This window comes from Vombatus ursinus, unplaced genomic scaffold, assembly GCF_900497805.2.
Source record: "Vombatus ursinus unplaced genomic scaffold, bare-nosed wombat genome assembly UNPS02014870.1, whole genome shotgun sequence".
NCBI classification, from domain to species: Eukaryota; Metazoa; Chordata; class Mammalia; order Diprotodontia; family Vombatidae; genus Vombatus; species Vombatus ursinus.
The window spans coordinates 9,927,119-9,945,195 of record NW_020954648.1 but is presented as its reverse complement, the minus strand read 5'-3'; the positions used below and the strand labels follow the sequence as shown (position 1 = coordinate 9,945,195).

At 38.8% G+C, this 18,077-nt stretch overlaps 1 protein-coding gene across 3 annotated transcripts in view; it reads left to right on the top strand.

Moving 5' to 3' along the window:
- The first annotated feature begins 966 nt into the window (after nt 1–966).
- HIPK2 (homeodomain interacting protein kinase 2) overlaps nt 967–18,077 on the top strand; it is a 164,254-nt gene continuing 147,143 nt past the window's right edge. For all 3 annotated transcript variants that reach the window (XM_027842364.1, XM_027842365.1, XM_027842363.1), the window contains exon 1: nt 967–2,048. In XM_027842364.1, coding sequence (XP_027698165.1) covers nt 967–2,048 — 1,082 coding nt within the window. The remainder of the gene's footprint in view (nt 2,049–18,077) is intronic.

Genomic DNA, 18,077 nt, shown 5'->3' with positions numbered 1-18,077 from the left:
ATATTCTCATTTAATGTTTCCATCAACTGCCAAATCTCCCTTCGTGAAAGCATGCAAAAGGAGAAAAATAATCTAAAATAGTTATTATGTTCTGTTCCATCAAAGTAAGCATACCAATAGGAAAGGACCAGATTTTTGTGTGTGTATATCTATAAAATTTGTTGGTGCATAAGTTTTATGATAATAAAAAGTCAGTCAACAGATGTCAAGGTAGTATTCTTTTCTATTCAACCAAAAACGATGAATGAAAGAAAGAAGTTAATCTAGTATTTGTGGCAACCTTAATTACTAAATCAGATCAACTATATAGCTGACCTAGCAGACTACAGAATTCTCTGAAGTTCTACCCAAAAGGGAAAAAGTATACAATCAAAAACTATTCATTTGTGGGTTGTATACTAACAATGTGGGTTGTATACTAACAACCCATACTAACAATGGCCTAATCAGAGCCATTTTTTTTCTAAAAACAATTTAACTTGGTAGTTTTAACCCTGAATTCCTAATCTTACTTTGCAACTGTGAGCCTGACTTACTCTATATTTGACTAGAGTCTAGTCAAATAGACCAATAAGGCTTTCATTTGTGACAAGTTGGAGAGACAAGTCCATTAACACATATTAAAACATGTACTTTGTTGGCAAAGCCTTAGAGAACCTAAGGTTACCCTCATGACATGATGAGGCATTGGAGTAAGACTTTAGTGCAAGAAAATAAGCCTGGATCTATTCACTTTCTTCCATAGCCACATCCTGGCAGGCCTCTTTAGCTTCACTCTTACAATTGTTTAATTTTTTTGGTGATGGCAGGTGAAATGCTTAGAGTCATCAATTCCTTATTTTTATCAGTGGGCAAAGATGTTCCATATGACCCAAACCATTAAAAGTGAAATGGTTTATCTAAACTTACTTGTGGTACAATAGATTTAAATAGCTTTTATACTTTCCCTTCCTTTTTCTTTTAGGTATGGCCTCACATGTGCAAGTTTTCTCCCCTCACACCCTTCAATCAAGTGCCTTCTGTAGTGTGAAGAAACTTAAAGTGGAACCAAGTTCCAACTGGGATATGACCGGGTACGGCACACACAGTAAAGTCTACAGCCAGAGCAAAAACATACAGCCCTCACAACCAGCCACCACTACTGTCAGCACCTCTCTGCAAATCCCCAACCCCAGCCTACCTTACGAGCAGACCATCATCTTTCCAGGAAGCACTGGGCACATCGTAGTAACATCTGCAAGTAGCACTTCTGTCTCTGGGCAAGCCCTTGGTGGACCACACAACCTGATGCGTCGAAGCACTGTGAGTCTTCTTGACACCTACCAAAAATGTGGACTCAAGCGTAAGAGTGAGGAGATTGAAAACACAAGCAGCGTGCAGATCATTGAAGAACACCCACCCATGATTCAAAATAATGCAAGTGGGGCCACTGTAGCCACTGCCACCACATCTACTGCCACCTCTAAAAATAGTGGCTCCAACAGCGAAGGCGATTATCAGCTAGTCCAGCATGAGGTTCTCTGCTCCATGACTAACACATATGAGGTCTTAGAGTTCCTTGGTCGAGGGACATTTGGACAAGTGGTCAAGTGCTGGAAACGTGGCACCAACGAAATTGTCGCTATCAAAATCTTGAAGAACCACCCATCTTATGCCCGGCAGGGTCAGATTGAAGTGAGCATCCTGGCCCGGTTGAGTACTGAAAGTGCAGATGACTACAACTTTGTCCGAGCTTATGAGTGCTTCCAACATAAAAACCATACCTGCTTGGTCTTTGAAATGTTAGAACAGAACCTCTATGACTTCCTGAAGCAGAACAAGTTTAGTCCCTTGCCCCTCAAATACATCCGCCCTGTCCTCCAGCAGGTAGCCACAGCCCTGATGAAATTAAAGAGCTTGGGTCTTATCCATGCAGACCTCAAGCCAGAGAACATTATGCTGGTTGATCCATCCAGACAGCCGTATAGGGTTAAGGTCATCGATTTCGGTTCAGCTAGCCATGTGTCAAAGGCTGTGTGTTCTACCTACCTTCAGTCCAGATATTACAGGTAAGAAAAAAATAAGCAGCCAAGGAGTGGTTGTTTACTGAGTGCCTATGATGATCAGATCACAGTGCTGGATGCACTTAAAGTCAGTTTAAGATAAATGTCACATAAGTGCACAGACACCGAGTATTCCAGGGTTTCAGAGGAGGGAGAGATCTCTGTGGATTAGGATGAGTACCGAAGGCTTTACAAAGAAGGCTTGTCTTACATTGGCTCCTCAGAGACAGGTAGGATTAGGAGAGGTAGACAGTGACGGCTGTACTCTAGTTGGAAGCAGTGGAGAAGCAAAAGAGGTGGGAGGTGTATTGAGGAGACGATGAATAGACTGGTTTGATGGTAGAAGGGGGAAGTGTGGGTTGGTGAATAATAGGGAATAAGGGTGGAAAGACAGGGTAGGATCAGATCATGGAGTGTCTGGAATAGGCTAAGTAGTTTTGATTTTATCCCTCTTGGCACTGGAGAACCATTTATAGTTTTGCAGAAGGGGATGACATAATGAAAGTGGTGTATTGGGACAGTAAATCTGGTAGTAATGTACAAAATGGATTAGAGCAGGGATAGCTAGAGTCAGGGATTCCAACTCGGTAGCTAATAATAATAGTTAGTATTTATATAGTACCTGCTATGCATGAGGCACTGTGCTAAGAGCTTGACAAATATTATCTCATCTGATCCTCACAACAATCCTGAGAGGTAGGTGCTACTATTATCCCCATTTTATATATGAGGAAACTGAGGCAAATAGAGATTAAGTACCTTAGCCAGAGGATAATTAAGGTAATAAGTGTTGTTAGTAATCAAGGAGTGAGGTAATGAGAACCTGGACTATAAATGGTGGCTGTAGGAATGGATAAGAAAGAATGTGACAGAGACACTTTTTGAAGAACAAATGAACTGATTAACTGTGGCAAGGAGAGGGAGGGATCAACTAACTCTTAAGGCTTTCATCCTAGATAACTGGGAAAATGGCCATACTATTAACAGAAACAAAATCAGAACAGAGCAGATATTTTTCAAGGAATATTAGTTGAGTCTTTTACATCTGAAGTGTCTAGTAGCCATCTGGTGATACTAGAGCTCAGGTCAAAGGATAATACTCGAATTATAAATTTCCATATAAAGATAAGATTTGAAAATATAAGAATGAATACGTTCTTTAGTGGAGAAAATAAAGAGAAAAACATTGAGAGAAACCTGTAAAAGAAAGAGAAGGAATGGTCAAAAAGTTAGGAGGACTAAGATAATGTTATATCACAGGAAGACAAAGAAAGAGAGATGGGAGTGTCACATGTGAAGAACAGCAATGAGGCCAGTGGGACTGGATCACAGCTTATAGAGGGTAGAGAGTATAAGGCAGAAGAAGGAGCCAAGTTATAAAAGGCTTTGAATGCCAAACAGAGAATTTTATGTTTGATCCTGGAGGTGATAAGAAGCCACTGGACGCATGGTCAGAACAGCATTTTCAGAAACTCACTTTGATAGCTGAGTGGACAAAAGATCGGTGCGTACAGGGGGACTAACCAGCAGCCTAGTTTGATAGTCCAGGTGTGAGATAGTGAGGGCCTGCATCCAGGGTGGTACCAACATCAAAAAAGTGAAAGGGGAACATGGAAGAGATATTACAGAGGTAATATCAACAGACTATGGCAATATATTGGCTATGCAGTGGGGTAGGGTGGTGAGAGAAAGTGGGAAATCGAGGACGACTCCTAGGGTCTAAATCTAGGTGACTAGGAGGATGGTGGTACCCTCAAAAATGATAGAGAAGTTAGGAAAAAGGGAGGGTTTGACATGCAAGATAATGAGTTCAGTTTGGGGCATGTTGAGGTAAAGATGTCTACTGAACATCTAATTCAAGATGTCCAGTAGGCAGTTGGAGTTTCTGTGTATTTCAGATGAAGAGGAGTAGAATGATGGCAGTTTCTCAGTGTTCTGGCAGGGACATGAAGGCCTAGAAAGAGGCCAGTTTCCCTTTGCATGTTGGTTTGGAGTTGATGAGAATCAGTGAGGCTACAATGGGAAGAGTGTAATGAAGAAATGTATCGTTTAGAGGAAGCCAGGTTTCCATTAACAGGGAAATGAGAAAGGAAACAAGTGACAAATACATGGAAGGATAAAGAGGAATTTCCCTGCAGTAGAAAGGGGTCTCCACAGGACTCAGTAAAAGGAGTGAGGGAAGAGACAGACCAGAGCAAGGGTGATGCTACGTTATGTTGGAATAGCATTTGGAAGGAGATAACATTGTGGCAAGAGGAGTGCTGGGAGCAGTAGGAAGGGAGAGCACAGGATGACTTAGGATAACCAGAAAGTAGAGTCACTACAGTACAAACAGATGGCTTCCATTTTGAAGGTGGCGGACGTTTTTTTTTTGGGGTGAGGCAGTTGGGGTTAAGTGACTTGCCCAGGGTCACACAGCTAGTCAGTATCATGTGTCTAAGGTCCTATTTGAACTCAGGTCCTCCTGACTCCAGGGGCAGTGCTCTATCCACTGCACCATCTAGCTGCCCTTATGGTTGACACTTTTTTGAAAAGATGTATTATGTATTATTAAAAATGGTTAACACCTTTAAGAGTGTGAAAGCCTGAAGCTCACTTTCACTACAAGTAGATTGTTAATGTTATTGTTTTACATTTAGATTGTAAATTCAGCACTCAAAAAGCTATTAGTTCCTCTTGATTGTCTTGCTTGTAATCAGAGTCACTGCCAGAAGGTGAACAGTAATGCCTTGGTTATAACCATTTTTGTTTGTACAGTCAAGCTTCAGTCATATAGGTATTATTAACTGAAAAAGAAATGATCTTTTCGACTCAGTTATCCTTTAAAATAAAATGAAAATCATTTCCTTTAAAAAAGTTGCAGCAAAAATAAAGAACACTATATTTAAAGGATGATACACATTTAGAAAAAAATTTAAAGACACGAATACCTAAATATAATTTGGTACCTTAAATCTACTTGATCATGGCTTGATGCCTTATTTGCACCAGGAATTAAAGTCCAGGTTTCCATAGTTTCTTTCATAGTGATGTTTATAACAGTTTCAGAGCCTCCCTCTTAGTATAGGCAGAATGGTGGTGTTGGGAGGTGAGCAGAGCTAAGATAGTGAGGACCCAGACTGACTCTCTCCATGAATAAAGGAAGAGATGAGACATGGGAGGGGTTTGAGGAATAGAGAGAAGACAAATTCATTTTTTTCTTTGACATATTCTTTTTTAAGACCTTCTAGTTTTTCTCTCTGACAGTGATCTCTAAACTTTTTTGGTCATGCACCTGATTAGTTAAAAAAAAAAAAACAACTTTATGTCTTCATTCCCAGTATACATTTTTTTTTTACTTATTTACTTATTTGTAAAATATTTAGTACCATTACACTAGAAATTATGTACATTACAAAACTTACACAAAAAAATTAAAAAGGAAATAAGGCAAATGAGGTAAATATATGATCCTAGAGTCAACAGGGAGACACTGGAGTTTACTGAGTAGGGAAGGGATGTGGTTGACATATGATTCAGAAGAGTCCCTTCAGCAGCTATGTGGAAAATGGATTGAAATGGTGAGAGGCTTGAAGTAGGAAGATCAAACAGGAGACTATTGCAGTAATCCAGGTAAGAAGTGGCCCTGTATTCTCACCCACTGATTGACTGAATACTCTCCTTTTTGGGGTCAAGCCAGAGTCCCCATTTTGGAGACTACTATTATTTGCTGCAAGAAACAGAGAAAGAATATTACACTCAATTAATCAAACATTTACTAAGTGCTTTCTATGCATTGGTTATATGAAGATGAAAAATAAATCTCTATCCTTAAAGAATGTAAAAATCTAATCCATTCCAAATTCGAACTTAATACTTACTTAAAGCTTGTCATGGTGTGGGTTGAAAGCTGCATACCTCTGTACCCATTCCCCTAGTAGATGGATTATAGTTTTTATATCAACAGTATGAAACCCTATAAAACAGGCTCTTAGAGATGAAAATAAACATATTCTTATCTAGTCCTGTGAAACATATTCTTCATGAATCATCATGCAGTGGCCTAAAAAACACTTTATTTTTGGTGACGTAAAAGTGCCGTCCATGGATTAGCCACTAGGATGGCGGCAGCACATGTGACAGCCTGGTTTTTAGACTTCTCTAAAGTAGGAGGTGCTTTCTCTTTTTCTATAAAGTAGGAGGTCATCTCTTTTTCTTGCTTGATCTCACTTTGGATTTACTAGTATTTTAACTGGTGGGGAGAAAAAGTGTTATCTGATGTTTCATTACCTCATTATACTTTTAGATTGTTGAGCCTTACAGTTGATTGAGGGAGCAAAGAAGGAGGGGAAAAAAAGGATGGGAGTTGGTGGCGGGGGGGGAGTGTCTGCCACGTGCCATGGGATGACCTTGCAAGTTTAACATACTACAGTGGGGCCTGCTCATCACTTTGGGTTAGTATCTCAGAGATCTCTTTTTGTGTTATCTTCCCAGAGTTAAAATGCCCTTCCAAACTACTTGTCATTTTCCAATAAGTCATCATTCCTTGAGAGCTTGGGTTCGGCCTCACAGCTTAGGAATGCCAGGGGAGCAGAGACAAAGAAGTTTTTAACCAAAAGGGCATTATCATAATATGGTGCAATAGAATATGTATTCTTATATGTATATGTACATATATATGTGTAACACTTTTTAATATGGGAATTTCCTTCAATTTGAATCATCTCATACAAAAGGCATACAGGATTTTGTTTATGCAGTTACTTCCAGGGAGTCCTTTACCTATTTTAGCAGTTTTAGGAAGAACAGCTTCAGCCAAACAGGAGTTATGGGTTCTTGTTCAGTACTTCATATATTGAGGTATCTTGCATTTGTGAGGAATGCCCCTGCAGACATAAGGCAAGGAACCAGGGAAGGCACCCATTATACCCCACCAATGCAGATCCTCTTTATGACATCTCCAACAAGTGACCAGCCTCTGATTAAATATCTCCATTGATAGGGAAAAATAATTACTCCAAATAGCAGCTGACTCAGTTTTTGCAATGTGTTAATTCTTAGAATATTCTTCCTTATATCAGGCTGAGCTCTAGCTCACTGTGCTCTCTGAAATGTTGCTCCCAAAGCCACATAGAATAAATCTGATTCTTCTTCAGTTTGAAGACAGCTATCATGCCCATCCCACCCTAGAGTCATAGAATCACTGAATTTATGAGTTGAATCAAGCTTCAGAGGCCATTTATTCCAATCTACCCCTTATATAGAATACCCAATACATGTTCATCCAGCCTTCACTCAAAGACCTCCAAAAGAGGTTGATGGCTCTAATTGTTAGGAAGTTTTTTTCTTATATCAGGCCAGTTGCCTTTTACTTATTGTTCCTATTTTTGCCCTCTAGGACTGAGCAGAACTAGACTATTTGCTATAATTTGTCCCTAACATTTTCTCTCCCACATCTCTGCTTTCAGCACAGGCTATCTCCCAAGCATGGAATACTGTCCCTCCTTCCTGCCATCTCTTGGAACTTCTGGTTCCTTTCAAGGCTGTGAAGTAAAATTTAACTCTGGCTCCTACCTGTTACTGTTTTCAATGCTTAACTCTTCATTTGCATCTAAGAACAGTTCCTGTGTGATTTTTTTTTTCCAGATTAAGCTGCCATTTTCCCGGTTTAGACTTTCCTGCCTCCTTTTTGCCCCAAGTGAGGGAATTGGGAGGAAGGATAGAGATAGGATTCCATAATCATTGGTGGTGACCCTGCCTTGGGAGGGACATAGCAAGTATGGTGAAAAAAAGCATTTTAGATTGCCTATTTTTTACCTAATTTTTTGAAGTGAGGGCCTGTGTCAAAGGCCCTTATGGAAATCTCTTCAGCACCCACTTTGATCCCAAAAGTTAAATTAAGCTTGAGGCAATAACGATGACAAGTTATAGACATGTGACTGTGTAGTTTACAACAGCCAGTAGTTACCAATACCTACCAGGATGCCTGAGTATAACAAGCTGAGTTCCCAGCAGCTTGTTATATATATATATATATATATATATATATATATATATATATATATATGTAATGGTGGGTATGCATCCCACAATTGTATTTAAGTTGAAGAAGCATGAGACCACAAAATTGTTACATAAGAAACTCAATCCAGCCCACAGCTAACATAGCCTTTATTCCTAGGAAAGTATATGGCTTCAGCTAAAAAAGAAAAGGTTCAGTCAGTTCCCCTTCTCAAAATATTGAATTTTATACAATATTCTGTAATCTTCCTCTTTCTTTGAGAGGTTATTTACTCTCGACAAAATTCAGGTCTTAGTACATTTGGCATAAGAGATCACATTGATACTCAGGTTCCTGTTATATACATTCACAACTTTGTGGAACACACAGTAGTCTTCTTAGATATTTTACATTTAGCTTAAAAGACACATTCTAGCTCTGTTCTTGCTCTCAGTGGCAATGGGTATTCCAGTCATTTCACAAATCCATAAATTTTACATTTGCGTGTAGCTTGGGATAGAGGACACTAGTTTAATTAACATTAATGACTATAAAAATCCAGCCATACTTTCTCTTTAGAGCTCCAGTCCCACATCACCTACTGCTTATTGGATATTTCAATTTGGATGTCCCATAAACATCTCAAACTCAACAGGTCCAAATCAGAATTCATTATCTTTCTCCCTTTCTCCCTAAATTCTGCTGTTTCCATAGCGGGCACTAGTATTCTTCTAGGAATCCAGGTTCTTCCTGGGTTCCATGTTATATGTGAAACTTCCATGTTATACTCAAGCTCTTATTCCTCCTCAGCCCACATATTGGTTGCCGAATTTTGCTGTTTCTGCCTCCAACATTTCTGTAGCATCCAACCCTTTTTACTGCTCACTGCCACTGCTTAGTTCAAAGTCTCATTACCTTTCTCACCTGAACTACTATAATGGCCTCCTAATTGGTCTCTATAACTCAAGTCTCTCCCTTCTCACAGCTGCCAAAGTGGTTTTGCTTAAGCATAAATCTGATCATATCACTCCCTTACTCAATAAATTCCAGTGATTCCCTATCGCTTCTAAGATAAAATATAAACTCTTCTTTGGCCTCACAACTTGGTCCCAACCTATCGTTCTGGCCTCATTATACTTCACTATTACAACCCTTCCTGCACACTACTGTCCAAAAAACTGACTTCTTTCTGTAATTCAGTTCAAACTGAGGCAGCTTCTGTGGAATTGGGCTTGAGAGTCACTATGTATATATGGTACTATCTCTCCCACCATCTCCCATGCCTGGAATGAACTCTCTCCTCATTTGTACCTTGTAGAATCCTTGTTGATCTTGGCTAACAAACTTAATCTCCCTAGGCCTCAGTTTCCTTTCCTGTAAAATGAGAGACTGGATTAGATGACCTTCCAACTGTGTAGTAATGATCCCATGATCCTTGACAAACACTGACCTCCATGATCACAGGACCTAGAAAGTAGAGGCTCCAACCAACTGGCATCTGTGGCTAGCAGATGTGCACCTCCTGCTTCCCCAATCTCAGCAATTCGTTCATCATCTCCTGGAGTGAAAGCCCCTTTATTCTGTTAACCTGCCTACATATTCTCCTCCCCAACCAGCTCAATCCTACTACTCTCCATTCCTCTCCTGCTTTGCCCTTCCTTTTCATTGAGTCCTCTGGAATTAAGAGCATGAAACTGTAAGACTACTGGCCACAGAACAGTTTTATTTTACATAATTTGAGGTTGGCTTCATTAGTACCAGGTTCGAACCAACTAAGCCAGCCAACCCAGACTAGAATTCTATAGAGTTCTAATGTCTGAGCAGAGAACATACCCCAGATAAAAAAGACTGCTAAAAGGCTGAAAATACAAACAGACTCATGAAGGGTTTAGATATTCATGGATTAAAGACCCATGAATGGTTATTAAGGGGTATTTAGGTATGGCTTTGAAGGGACCTTTGACAGTAGTAGTATTATAGGAGTTGGTTTTTTAATCTATTTGTCCTTACTTCTGATAGAGGCAGAAAAATAGTTGCTGGTTTACCCTTCAGAAAAGGCTTATTAAATGAAATATTCCACCCACTGACAGTTTCAGACTCCTGGGGAGATGGCAGAAGTTATAAATATGTGAAAGCTTTTAGGCTTGCAATTACTTTGCTGGGTAGAGGCAATAAATAAATAAATATAAATAAGTAAATAAAAGTGTAATCTGGGCATTATGTTGTTAGGTTATCTGAGATTCTGCATTACATGTCTCCAGGGCCCAGAACTACAAGATGAAAGAAGTCTAAATGAAAAATTTCATAGGAAAAAGTAATCAAAGTGGAAAGCTGTCAGTGTGGATATTTGAGTATGTGTATCTTTACAAATATATTCAAGGATACTCCCACAAAAAAAATGTCACTGATCCAGGCAAATGAAAGTATACATACACAAACATACGTAGGTTCATGCACATTGGACTATCTACTATATACATAAAAACAGATACACATATCACCTCATAGAAATATCCCCTTATACAATTATGTATACTTTGGTACACACACACACATACATACATACATACATACATATATATACGTACATTTCACTGAATATTTCTGAGCTTCAATTTCATCTGTAAAATAGGGGAATTGGACTAAGTGATCTCAAAGGTGCGTTCAGGTTCTGACTTCTGGATGAATATATATACAAAACATTATTGCAGCTATAGAAACATACCCACAAATTCTGTGGACTAATCAGGAAGTACCCAATGGCTTGGTGAAAGGAGAAGCATTTACCAGGAGATGCCTTAATAGATGTTATCTTTCCTGTAGAATGCCATTTGCATTTCTGTTCTATACCTAAATTACTTTCCTAAACCTTGGATCAGTAGCTCAAGAAGTTCAAGAACTTCTGGACCTGTGGGGCCCATGCCTTTTTCAGAGGGAATCTGCTCCCAACCTATGGCTAGTTTCAAGGGTACAGGCAGGGGTGCGCTGAAGCCAGTCCAAACCAACTCTCTGGAGCTGATTGTTAAATATTCGTTTTGAGCATATATACCTTGGAAATCAGGAAACGCTACAAATCAGGACTTAATTTATTGTTTGGTTGATTGTCTGGAGCACTTAGGAAAGTTATGAAGATAATAACCAATAATGCAGTTGTGTATACATTTTTTTTCTTCTGGAGAGCAGGTTGTTAAATGTTTAGCAGCACACTGATGGATGCGGGCCAGACTGTAACTCCTTGGCATTTAACTATTCTCCAGATGGCCCTCACTTATAATACTCTTGGTAATAGAGATACACAAGAACATCTGGTACCAAAAGAGTATGGGCAAACTAAAGGGTATTTCACTGAGTGGGTAGGTGATGGGAGGGTCAGGAGCTCCACCAAGGTCACTTGTAGTGTTGTGAGAAAACTTTATAAACCATAAAAGGCTTCGTAAATGTGAGTTATCATTGATACTAATGTAATTTTTGTTAGTTATTTTTTCAAATTATCTACATCCATTGTAGATTTATTGCTTATTGCCGTTTGACTTTTTGCCCTTTGTTGGGACTAGAAAACTCATCCATATTAGGTTAAGTAAATATAGATGACTGTATCTACTCTTGTCCTCACATGGTTCCTCACAAGTTCTCTCTGTGTCTGTGTCTGTCTCTGCCTCTTTCACTCTTTCTCCTCCCTTCCCAACCTCATTCTTTGGTATATGTGTGTTTTTTGGCCCTTGGGTTATCTCTAGGGCTAGGGTTCTTAACCTAGGATTCATACCCTTAAAAATTTTTTTGATAATTGTATTCCAATAAAATCATTTTCCTTTGTAATCCTATGTATACTATTTTATGCATTTAAAAACAAAAAAGCTTAAGAATTCCTGCTCTAGGGAAGGCAGAAATCATTTGCCACACTGCTCCTATCTCTCATGGACCCAGAGACATTCTTTATTCAGAGAATGGAGATATATCTGAGAGATAGCCGGCCACTGAACTCTCTTTCTCATCCACAACTTGGATGGGAGCCCTTGGAACCATCTTCCTTCTATCTCCTATTGGCAGTTTGAACAGATTGCTCATGAGGTGCTAGAAGAAGGGAGCATGAATGTGTGGTAAAGGAGAGTAGGTATAATTATTGCTGACCTGTGAACTAGGTGTCTTGAGTATTTCGGCTCATGGATTTTTTCTCCAGAGTAAGGAGGGGTGTGGATGTGGTTTGGAAAGCTGTTGATAGAAAACACTAGTATCTACCCTCATCATTCCATACAAAGATTGCAATTCAGAAGGGAGGCTTTTCATCAGAAGAGGCTTTTCATCAGAAGAGCCCATTGGCTCTCATGAGGTCCTGACTTGGGAATTATGCTCTGACAGCTGCTGTGTTGGGAACTGTGATCCAAGTTATTAGCTAAAAGTCAGAGGGTGTAATCATGTTTCAACCCTTTTTCTTTTGTTTACTGGCCTGCAGGAGGGCAGTATGTTCCAAAGCTAGAACTTCAGATAGCAGATGTAGTGAGTGGGTGCAGGTGTGTATGTGTACATGAGTGTGTATATGTGAACCTGAGTTGGAAGATGAAGGTGGTAGGTAGGAGTGTCAGTGGAAACTACACATTGAGAGGGAGAAGGGAGATGATTTAAGAGGTAAGGTAGACAGAGATATGGGGTCATGCACTTCTTATATTACAACATACTTTCTGTATCTTTCATTTATTACTTTTTCTCCCTCTAGTCATACATGACAGGTATGTGACACCAGATGTAGCAGGTACAGCATCTAGGTACTGCATTACCTTGTATCTTTTACAGCTCTGCCTACAGTGTCACACACATACGTAACCACCTCAAGCCTTTTTTCTTTCACACATTCCTATAAACACTCAACTTACACCTGGGTCTCTAGACTTTAAAACATTGCATCCAGAATTTGCTATGGCATCATTTCCATGATATATGGCCATGATATGGCACTGGATGCCAAATGTCTTAAATTGTTACAACTATTGATCATAGAAACTTGTTTTACTTCTTAGCAAAAATTTCCCCCCATCCATGTATCCCATATTTGGGCTTTGATTTGCACCCTGTAGTTCTAGAAGCAGCTAAGAAAGCTTCTAAGTAGAGATAGAGACTGGAGTCAAGACTGGACTTGTGATTTCAGTGGTACTGGGCACTCCCAGTTGAGGAAACTTCCTTTACCAATGTATCTTGGCACCTTCTCTGCACTTTCAAGTCCTAGAGGGTTGACTAGACTACCAAGAGGTTAAGTGACTTCCCATAGTCACAAAGCCCAGTATGTTTCAAAAACAGGACTTGAACTCAGGTCTCCCTGAGTGCCAAGGCCAGCACAGTATCTTCTAGACATATATCAAGTCACTGAAGTTAACCAAGGATTTCTGGAGCCCACAACTTGTTTTCTTAGACCCTCAAAGAAAACCTTAATTTTTCTTAAGAATAGTAGTTTAGATTAAGGCAAGCTTTAAAATAAAAAACCTCTAGGTCTAGACAAGGTATCTTATGTAACCTAGAAACTATCAGGTAACAGGAGGAATAAAACTAAATAGACATTCTAAAACTGTTCCCTTTAATTGAATGTTCATAATTAAGAGTTGAATGTCTAAAGGATTCTTGGAGACAGAAAGGAAAAAAGTGGGAGCAAGATTCCTCTAGAGTCAGGAAGGAATAGTATCTGGGGCACAAGTGGAGAGGAGAGTCTCAGGGAGAGTGTGAAGCCCCTTCTTTTGAAACTGGAAAGAAATAAAGAGGATACTTGTAAAGACAGATGTGTTGAGGTGGCGACAAAGGTGGCCATGACACATGTATCACACTGCTGTCACTGACTCCCACTTTGGCTCTGGACTGAGCAAAGACTTCCACGGCCATTGGAACAGAGAAGGTAGAAATAGAAGGCCTGGAAAAGCCTCATTGAAAGAAATCCCATTTGACACTTTGTTACTTCTCCCTCTTCTTTGATTCCTTATTGATTTACACACAGCCTCGTATTGTGAAATCACAACAGTCAGATGACCAGGAATGGAGTCCTTTGGGGTGATGGTAGGAGGGGAAGAGAGTAGCTGCTTCACAGGGGCTTTTACCCTCTCTGTGTTATACACCACCATTACTATAGACTAGAACAATATGTGCTTACCTTTGCTGATCTGAGAAACTAGTAAGGTTTCTTTGGGGAATGGGGTGAGTGTTTGACTACCAGCAGGAGTAGCTGCTAGCGGTATCAAGTTATCAAGAGTTTCTTACAGATGCTAAAGAAAGAATTAAAAGATGCATTCAAATGAAAACAAATTAAAGCTGGTAGGTTATTTATGACTAGACTCTTGGGAAGGCATTGTGAAGATTTATAGCCAGTTTTCAGGGAATCCATGAACTTGAATGGAAACTGTCTCTCCTTCTAAACCTTTTAATACATCTTCAAAAGTTGCTAAAAGTATGTATTTAATTTTCTATAAGTCTTTTTAAAATTTTTTTCTATAAGTCTTTATTACTTGTCTGATAGAATGGACCCAAATATCAGTGCTTTCTTTATATAAACTAGAGTATTAATCTAAACTTCTTTATTAATTATTTAATCATATACCTCATAATGATATAATTGAAAAAAAAAACCTAAGTAGACAGTATGAAGAGGGACACCTATCCTTAGATTGTCTTCTTATTTACCTATTATTTCTGTTTTATTCCGGGATAAATGTTATTCCATTATGGACAAAGCTTCCAGGGATAGAGTAGTTTTGTATGAAAACCAGCAAGGGCATCTAGATTATATGCCCCACGTCTTCAGACCTGACTGTTCTGGCTTCTGAAGCTGTTGTTCATCTTATGTTGCCACAAGAGTAAGAATGTTATAGGATATCCTAATACCACTTTTTCTTTCTGTCACTTTAAAATAGAGCAGGGCCTTACAGTTTGATGAGGTGATATAAAATTCAAGGTTATTCATTTATAAGACCTAAGATAGCTTCCTATTTATTGTACCAGGGCAGGGTACAAAGTGTATGAAAAGTTTGTTATTGTAGCACCAGCAATATGCTTTTAAAAATATATACATAGATATCAGCCAAAAAAATAGCTCTTTAGCAAAGAACATTGTTTTACTAATATGGAGACACTATAGCACAAACCCAGAGACTTGTGGGTAGAATTCTTAATCAACTGACTTCACAATCTATGGTGAGAATTTATATTGTGAAATTTCAGTGAACCAAATTTGTGTCCTTCTGGTTTTACCACCCAGAATGTGAACTGATCTAACATTTCCTAAGGGAGGAATTGAGCCATTTTTCATACCTGTAAAAGACATGTTGGTTGGACTCCCTGTAGTGAACTTGTGGAAGGACATGGCCAAGAGTACACAGAATGGATGGGAATGTATATGTTTCACTATGTATCCTTAGAGGGGACACCTACATTAATAACCGTACCTGCCTCCCTCCCAGAGTTTTTGGGAGGATAAAACAAGACGCTATTTTAGAACACTCTGCAAACCTTAAAGCAATATATCAATGCCAGCTATTATAATTTCAGTTATTATTGTTGCTAATGAAAGAATAGGTCTTTTTTTAGATTGGAGAGAAGGGTACATATTTACCACCAAAGACATGTGAGTTGTTCCCATCATATAGACCTTACCTTGATTATTTTTTTCACCTGGTTACTTTTTATTTTATGTGAAGGGAATTTTTTTGTTTATTTCCATTATCAGGATAACTGCATGGGGACAATCATGTTTGGATACAGTAGTGTAAAGAATAACCTATTCAGATTGCTCTGATGAAATAGATGATGCTAGGTTATTTCTTTACTTGATATGCTGCTTCATTTATAGGTCACAAGAGCGATTGTTTAAAAGTAAAACTAGTAGCTTTTGGCAATGACCATATGATGAATTGTTGCCCCTGAAACATTGGCACTTGGAAGTTCGGGAAGAAGAGTTATTATGGGCATTGTAAGTCATACTTTACTGTGCAGAAAGGTTCGTCCATGGTGTCATGCTCATTGTTCTTGCATGTTTAGGCCAATGGCGTATACACCCAAGTGTCTGAAACCTTTGCACATTCAAAATAGTTAATAATAGTTATCCTAAAACTAGTTCTTCACCATAACAAGATTTCCTTATGACATATTTTTCATAGTTGTTGCAGTAAGATAACTAGTTTTTCAGAAAATTTTTGGCACAAAAAGATTTTACATATATGGACTTGTCCCCCTAGAGTGGCTGCTCACCTCTTCATCTCCTCTAAATAAGCTGGATGTCTTAGAAGTATTTGGTGTATTTTATCTATATCACAGTAGATGCACTTCTGGGAGTGGCATCCCTGGACTGACAGCAGATGAGAATAGTGTGCATGTATAGCACAGAGTATAACCCACAACCACCAGGATATAGCTTCAGCCACTCTGTTGGCATGATATAAAAATGCTTTCTCTTTCCTCCTTGATGGTAAGCACATTTCACTTGTCTCCTTAAAATAAAGAGCAGGGTCTATGATATGCAAATGTTTCTTCCAATACCAAGCTTCCTTTAAGCAGAAAACAACAAGCTTAAGAATTTTTATTGTTGTTATTATTGTTGGTGAAACTTGCCATAGTGAGAAGACAGTATGAGGAAAACCTGTTTAATATAGGAAAGACACAAACATACAGGAGTTTGAGGCTTGCCGCCAACCTACTCTTGCATAGTATGTCATATCACACAAAGATTTTTCTCTGAGACTATTCTGAAGTGTCAAATGCTTAATATTAGTTAGAAAAAGGGAGTTGATAGAAATTGTCCTTGAGTTTGTGCTTTCTTTGATGCACAGGGAGCTTTCTCAATGTAGAAACTCTCAAAAGTTCCTTGTGGGTACTTGGACCTTTTCCTTCTGCTCTTCTGGTTGCAACTAGATTCTAGATGCAGATGACCCCTAAGGACAAGCTCCTTAGGACGATATCTTAACCCTCCTCATCTTTTCTTTCCAGTCTTATCTCTCATTATTCCCCTATATCTTTAGTTCTTAACCTGGGGTACATGACTTGTTTCTAAAATATTTTGAAAACTGTATTTCAATATAATTAAATTCCTTTGTAATCCTATTATTTTATTTTATTAATTTAAAAACAATATTCTGAGAAGGGGTCCATAAGCTTCAGCAGATTGCCAAAGGGTTCCATGACATAAAAAGGGTTAAGAACCTGTACCCTACATGAATTTTCAGGTCTTATTTACCAAACTGAACTGCTTATTCTCCTTCAGACATGCCATATGCTTTCCTACCTTCAGGTTTTTGTTTTTTCTGTCCTATTCACCACGATCCTCATGTCCTCTGACCTTTATTGTTCCCATCCAAACCGATCCACCCATTAAAACTCATCTCAAATGCTATTTATTCTGTGAAACAGGAAAAAAAAAGGAGAGCAAAACATTATTCCCTCTGAAACCAAAAAATTGGTCCCTTTTTTGAATTTTTTACATTTATCTCTATTAGTCATTTAGGGCTTATATGCTGCCCTTTTTTTTAGAAGTCAAAAACTATGTCTCATATTTCTTTGTAATCCCCTTGGGTGCCTAATATAGTAGAGTATACTTAGTGAGTATTTCTTAATTGACTAATTGATCTCTAACCGTGCCCTCCCTCACCAATGCATGGAACTAGTTGTATTTATCCTTTATATTTCTCTACCCACTGGCGATTTTTATTTCGAGGACTGTCAATGATCTCAGCCTGTATGTTAGCAATAAGAAGAGAAAAGGGAACCTGTAGACATAGTCCAAGCCAAACATTAGGGCATATTATACTAAGAGTTACGGGGGAAATACAAAAGAAAGAGGTAACACAATCCTTACCTTTAAGGGATTTACAATCTTTTTATGGAGATAGGACCACTTTATGTCCCTATGACATTTGCTGGAAACTCTTGGAGAAAAAATACCAAGGGAATTAGTAAAACCACCAAACTGACCTATAGCTTACCTTAAAGGAAGAGAAGGACACAGTGCTGTGTAGATAGAGTGCTGGGCTTGGAGTCAGGAAGACCAGAATTTAAATCCTGCCTATGACACTAGCTATGTGAACCTGGTTAAG